This window comes from Plasmopara halstedii (genome assembly GCF_900000015.1).
Source record: "Plasmopara halstedii genome assembly, contig: Scaffold_555, whole genome shotgun sequence".
Taxonomy (NCBI): Eukaryota; Oomycota; class Peronosporomycetes; order Peronosporales; family Peronosporaceae; genus Plasmopara; species Plasmopara halstedii.
Window position 1 is genome coordinate 1,597,656 of NW_020187475.1, and position 7,245 is coordinate 1,604,900.

Here is a 7,245-nt window from a genome sequence, read left to right on the forward strand (position 1 = left end):
CCAATGGCGCTCGGCCACCCAGAATTCGAACCAGCAACTGGTTCTTAACACGGAATGCAACAACTTTCGTTTTCAAAGCCGCAAGGCGCCTCACCGTCGCACTCAGTGACGTATTTGTCCGCTTGACGGCTAGGAGCCGCCCCGACAGAGCATGATAATCTTTAATGCGGGCAGTCGGCGCACAAACTGCTCCAAACTCTTTCAGCTCAGCGGTATACGACCTCGGCAGGATACTCAGCAGAGTACCGATGACGACAGACGTTGTCCTACAACGCATAAAGAGCATCGCAATTCACCGGACGGCGATCGACTAAGTGGTCATTGACCGCTGCCGGCTCTTCTAGATGCGAATGGTGGCGTCCCCAACCACGTGGGACGCCTAGTGGGTCAACGGCGTTGACGGGGTTTAACCCAATATCTTGTAAAGTGGCGGGAATAACGCAGGGCGACAATACGCACGGAGTAGACGTTGGGCCTTGAATTTTGCAAACTCAAATTTAAGATGGCGCTCAAGGCGCACGTCCACTTTACTGTGGCTTCGCTGTAAGGTAGGCAGCGAAGAAAATTTTCGGCGCCGCTGCACCTATCGCTCAAAGAGCTCATCGTCATCTACAGTGGTTCCGCCACTGTAGATGGCAGGAACAGGAGCACCTCCTTATTGATCTCGAAGGCGAGAGCGGTGCCGATCCATTTAGATTCCCTGCGACACCAAAAAGCGAGCTCGCGGAGCTTTCCGCTGATCAAGCTCAGCTTGTGTAATGGCTGGAGGCCCGACTACATGGACGCTTAACGATTTGAGGGATTGCGTCTTTCGCTCCAGTAGCGGGATCCGCCGAGCGGAAGCCGTATTCCACACAATGATCTAAGACCGAACGTGGATTCGAGCGCAGGAGAGCCGCTTTGTGAAAAGCCTCCAATTGCTGCTCCTGTGCGTCATCGAGGCGATTGGTAATAATACCACCTCCTCCGGAAGCCGAGAGGTCGAGGAACGGACATGGTGTCCGCAGAATTTGAGCTGGTCTCGATTCGCGCCGTTGGCGCTCTTCACCTTTCTCGTTATCCCATGCTGGGAAAGGATATTTTTTGGATCGTAGTCGACCGCATCTAACTCATCGACGAGAAAATTCGAGCGCGATGCGTTGTGCCCAGTTGCTGATAGCTCGGGATGTGGTTCCCGTAAAGCCACGGACGTACTGTCCGTAGATGCACCCTATGCAGAAGAAGAAGAACGGTTTTGCCCGCTGACACCCTCACTACAAGCTAGGCTGGGTGTCTTACGTGTCAGAGGAACAGGGCTCATAAAGCAGAGAGTATTTTTAGTTTGTTCCTAAAGAATGTTAAGGTATCTCAAACACGCGAGCCTCATATGAGGCGACTGTTAAATTGAACTGGGGATTTTCACACTTTTAATGGGGGAGTGTAACGGAATTACACGTACCCTTGTGAGATAGGGCAGGGTGCACAAGACTTTACGACCGTACATAGGTGTGTATTATACAATTAATGTAATAAACAGTGGTGTGGCTACAACGTATCACGAAGCATCCGCGTGGCAGGATTGCCAGTAGTAATACATATTACTATACTAATTAGACATTGCTTTATTAATTAGGTATTCTATATTAATCAGGAAAACCTGGAATTTTAGATATTGGCGGCTCTACCGCAACTAAAACAATTAATTACAGTTTCAATTTGAACAGAAGTGTTCGTTTGCCTTGGTCAAGGCTGTAGTACTTGGAGGTAGCGAATTGCGATCCGCTACAATCGTACTGGTTTCTTGGAAAGAACGTAAGGTCGGTGACCTTAGCTTAGCTTCGATTAAGCAAAGAGCTACAGCAGACCCGCTGCATAAGAGATGGACGCGGTCACTCGATTGTTGGGCGTCTACGTGATTGAGCCACCGGCTACTACTCAAGCTGAACTTGACGAACGTAAAGCTCTCCGGGCTCGCTTATTGACCCCTCAAGAAATCCCGGTGGATACGTACCGCACTTGACTCATGCTCAAAGAGGAGGCACTCCTGTACCCGCGATGCGGCCGATTCCTGTGGTGCTCGCCCCTGGCAACACCGCTGCAGATGACGAAGCGCTCTTGAGCGGTGAGTGCAGCGGCACCGGAAACTTTTATCGCTGTATAATTTACCGCTGGAGGTGGACGCGGGCGTGGAACGCCATCTTCGGTTTGAGTTTGACAAACTCGAGGCGAGTCGCCGACTTTCTTCAAATTGTCTGGACTAATCCATCATCATTCCGTGAGCTCTGTAATCTCTCACACGGGAGAGCCTGCTACCGCAGCAGCTCAGGGCCATAGCTTGAGCCCAGCTCATGACCCATCGGCTTACCTGACTATTGCCGAGAAGCGTGGGGCGTATGACGACGCGATACGTCATGATCTCTGATCATAAGCGCCGAGGTCTGGGCAGTCTTGCCGAATTGGCACTCAAACTCCCACGAGTTCTCAGAGTCAGGGTATTCCCGCTACTTCACAAAAAGTTTGACCCTGGCGACGACGTCGACACACAAAACGCTCCACGCGATAGTGGACGCCACCATTCTCGTCGAGAAGAGTCGGCAGCGGATGATGACGACTGGATTGATCGCCGTCCGGTGACTCGCGATGCTCTTCGAGCTTTTGAGAATAGATCCGTCGCGATCGAGACTCCGCTGAGCATCATGCTGGGGTAGCATAACGCTGCGCGGAAGACCTACAGAGCTTGGAGAACGTTGTGCACCAGCTGCCTCGTGTTGAGGACTATCGCGATATGTCGGAGCGGCTCCTAGCCGTTTAGCAGACGAATGCGTGGCTTCATTCAAAGGTGAAGTGCTTGGCGCCGTTGGAGATGGAGATTGTTGCACTCCGTGCTCAGACCCAGTTGCTAGTCCGGCTTCTCGGCGGTTGAGCTGCTGTGGGCGCCACTCCGGCGCCAACGCTTCCGCATTCACTTGCCGGCACGGCTTAAGTAATCCCTCATAAAACACCGGGTGGCTGCGCATCCGTTCGGAAACTTTGGCGTATACGCAAGGCTCCGCTCGGCCACAGCCTTGAAAGATCCGATAAACCGTAGACGATGATTCGTCTGATAGACAGCAGAAATTGCATGGGTAGAAAGGGTTTTAGCATTTAATAAAATCAGGAACCCGACCTCAAAGTTTTAAACATTTCCTCTACTTCGTCCGTCTGCATATTCCTTCTGCATGTCCTGGCTTTCAGCCACGATATCGCAAACGTGTAGTAAGACACTAAGTCTGGTAAACAGGAAGTCATCAACTTCTTAACGAACAGTGAAATGGCTGACACCAGCTAGCCGCTCGACTATTTCTCCCCTACTAAGCCTTGAGCCATGGGGGGGGCGGTGTCAGCGGGAGGCGAAGATTAACGAGCCCGTTCATGTAGAACAGCGTGTAGCCGGTAGACGCATGAACCGCGTTGTTCAGAGCGAATCCTACAAGTGGCAGCATGGCGCCCCAGGGCATCGGAGTCTCAGCGCAGACGCTGCGAAGGACGTCCTCGACGACGCGATTCGGTCGCTCAGTTTGATCATAGATCTGCGGATGGTCCGCTGTTGACATTGTAAATTTGGTGCCCAGCACTTTGAAAATTGTAGACAAAAACCTCCCAGTGAAGCGTGGATCTCTGTCCGCGGCAACTGACTCCGGGAACCCATGTTGTTGAAAGACACGATCCACAAACACCGTCGAAGGTGTCCGTCACCACCGCAAAATGTGCCATTTTGCTCAAATGGTCGACGAAAACGACGACATCCGTGTTGCCCGCCGAGTCTTTTGGCTGGCCAAACACAAAGTCCAAAATCATGAACTGCCAACACTCGGAGAGTACCGGTAAACTAAACAGTGGCGCCACCGCATTTGGAGAGACTTTTACCCTTTGATACGTCTTACACGTGCGCACATAGGTGCTCGTCCATTTCTACAGCTTGAGCCACCAGAAGTGGCAACTCACAGAGCTGTGGTTTCACGACCGAGTAGACACTGAGTAGGATGTCGTGGTCCTCATAGAGGATACGGTACTTCCAATCCACATCGTGAGGAACCACAATTCGTGGCGTATCCGTCGAGTCCGTGCTATAATACAGCAATCCGTTACTCAATAAATATTGGTGCAACTGTGCACGCAGTCGTGACGACAACGTCTAGCGCAACTTTCCAAACTCCTTGCTCCTGAGAGCTTGTGGCAGCGCTACACACATATCATCACCCGCGTACGCGGCGCGGATCAAATCCGCCACGGACGACACCGTCGTGACATGAGCAAGCTCATAATCTAGTCTGAGTGACAACGCATCAGCTAAAGCATTCTGTTTTCCTGGCTTCTACTCACCGCGAGTCATATTTTGCGATGAAGGAGAGCCATCTGGAGTGGTGAGGCGACTGAGTTGCTGTGCGTAAAGACGCATAATCTATGTAGATCACAAACTGCTTTAAGCCAAGCAGGTGCACCTCATCCGTCCTCCCGTGCTCCGCACGACTGTGAACGAAAATGTCGTCGAAATATGTCTGTGCATACGGCCGATGGGACCTGAACAACTGCGTCACAAGACGATTTAATGCTGCTGTTGCATTTGACAGCCCTTGGAGCATTACCAGCCACTCCCAGAGCATCCCAATCGGAGTACTCACCTCTGTCAGCAGAAAACCACTCGCTCTCATGAGCAATTGGTAATAATCATCGAGCAAGTCGAGTGCACTGTACTTTGTGTATATAACCATGTTATTCTGGAGAACATCCTTTCTAGGAATTGGCGTCTGTGCCGGAATGGTGGAAGCGATAAGCTTATTGTAAGCGTGAACGACACACCACTTACCGTTCCGCTTCCGGACACAGAACGTGGGTGTCGAAAGGGGAGACTTGCTCTCCCGCACCATTCCTGCGTCGTGCTTCGCTCGAAAGAAGACATCAATGAGGTCATACTGTTTCCTGGGCAGGGGCGATTGGCGTGCTATGCGGTATTTGGTTCCCGAAACCAGGCCGATCTTATGACGTACATCTTGGTCAGAAGGTAGGATCGACGGCGGGTCTTTGATGACGACGTCTTGAAATTTCTTTTTTAAAGGAGAGTACGAATTTTAAAAATCCTTCAGGATCATAGATGCACTTCGTTCATTAGAACCGCCTTGGTGTCCCCCAGGACAGACGACAAGTTTATCTCCTCTTCCAGTCGTTTAATGAACACTTCGGCTAAGTCGTCTGCCTTCAAGGCACCGCCGAACTCTCCGAGGGACAATTCGCCCAGATCAAGAAGAGCATCCATCGCTAGAATAGCCTCGAGGGTGATGTTGCCATCTTCCTCCCCCGTCAAACCGTTGCCGAGGGTGTATAGCTGTGCGCTATCGTCTACGGTAGACACAGCCGGGGTCAGGGTCGACGCCCGACGTCTTGCAGCTAGCATACGGCGTCACTGTTGCCTCTATACAGAGGTTGTACGTCACTCAACCGCTCCTTCGGCGCCTCAGTATACAGCTGATTACCCTCCATCGTGGAGCGTCGCGCATAATTACCCGACACCAGGAAGTCGATCAGGATCTTTCATGGCTTCTCAAGGCTCTTCACGGTTGCTTCCACAACCAGCACGCCCTGCTGACATACACGTTCCGTGTTCAAGAGAACAGAGCTCTTCGGGGCTGGGCCCTGCTGACCTGTACCTTCTTGAGTCTCAAAAGAACTTAGTTCTCTCCAGTAGGCTGCCCCACGCCTTGTCAATTCCCCGTGACAAACCAGAAGACCGGTAGGAAGTGGAACGTCGGTTCGATGATCCTTAACGCGCCTGGCTCAGGGGACAACCTATTCGATGGTGACGGGCGTCTCCACATACAAACTACCTTCGAGTGTTCGAACGCTGCTTAGCAGCTTAGATCTCTGCCTCCTCGTCTTCAGCATAGCTGAGATCCATCGGCTCAGGCTCCTCGACAAGCTGCTAGAGTATGCATTACAACCAAGTCGTGCCGCCTTGAAATTGAATTTAGCGTTCAATGCCACATTCACTGCTTTTTCAGAAGAAGACGGATGCACGCAGACCTTCATTCTGGGTACGTCAGTACGAAAACTCTACGTAAAGACGGTAACTGCGACCGCCTCGGGGAGAGGATCGGCTGCCGGCAATGAGAGTACGCATCTCTTGGACAAAGTCCACCAATTTCTTCTTGCCCTGCCGGGCGGCAAGGAAACGCGATTGCACATGATATGCCTGGTTAGACGGCAAGAACAGTAGCAAAAGCTGCAGCTTCAGCTCCGTCCAGGAGAAATTGCCGCTTCAGCCGAAGTACCGCACGTCAGGGCCCATTCTCTCGCTTGACCCCCGAGCATGGAGATAGCTAGCGCCACGCGCTTTTGCTCGTTTTAAAGTATGGCGGATGCCATTGCCATCTAGGCCTCTCTCACCCAGAACAGACGATTCTCTCCATCGTTGCCCTCCAAGGTCTTGAGGCTCACGACGAGTAGCTTAGACTGGAAGAAGTCATCCGTTGACGCCAGGTGGCGTCATGGACGCAGTCAACGCTGATATCATCTACTCTAGGTGCTCTAGCAGAGCATCTACATAACTTGAAAGCGTCTTTAGGCGCGCGCTGATTGCTTTAGGTCCTTGCGAAGCGGGGTGTTGCACGCCCTCAGGGCCAATCAGACACATCAGCTTTTAAGCCCGTCCTGCGCGCCCTGGGGCAAATAAGCGAACTGCTTCATCTTCACAGAGGGTCAGTCGTAACGATTCAGGTGTAGATTGACTAAGACTGCTACCAAGTGCAGCGGGACCGCCGTAGCTCTTTCGCTTAGAGGAAGCTTGGTGACTGTGTAGTGGATCGCAATCCACTTACCCCAAGAGTAACTACAATCTTGACCCAAGGCTAATTAACTCTTTCGTTTAGAACGTAAACTAAATTTCTCACTTTATTTGCGGTAAGCCGCCTTTATCTAAGTCTATAGGCTCTCCTATTTAAATAGTAAAACCCGATTAAATGTATAACTACTGGCTGTTCCAGCCACGTACTGAATTTTTGTTTAAGTGTAGCCATACTATTGAGTAGTCACACCATCAAGTGTGATCCACAACATTATGTGATCACACCATCTTTTATGACCCACACCCTTCATACCACGGCACGTGAAATGCAAAGGGCTGCCGCAGCTTATTTAGATGCATAGATTTTCCTAAATATATATAGTAAAATTTTAATACATGTATAACTACTGGCTATCCAGCCCCGTACCGTATTCTTGTTTGGGTGTGGT

General features: G+C 51.2%; 1 protein-coding gene across 1 annotated transcript in view; it reads right to left on the reverse strand.

The window, feature by feature from the left end:
* Window positions 1-7,142: 7,142 nt before the first annotated feature.
* Window positions 7,143-7,245, reverse strand: part of PHALS_11849 (prolyl oligopeptidase family protein) — a gene marked incomplete at both ends in the record, with an annotated part of 1,271 nt that continues 1,168 nt past the window's right edge. Inside the window, one exon of the mRNA XM_024727285.1 lies at window positions 7,143-7,164. Within this exon, the coding sequence (XP_024577877.1) occupies window positions 7,143-7,164 (22 nt within the window). The remainder of the gene's footprint in view (window positions 7,165-7,245) is intronic.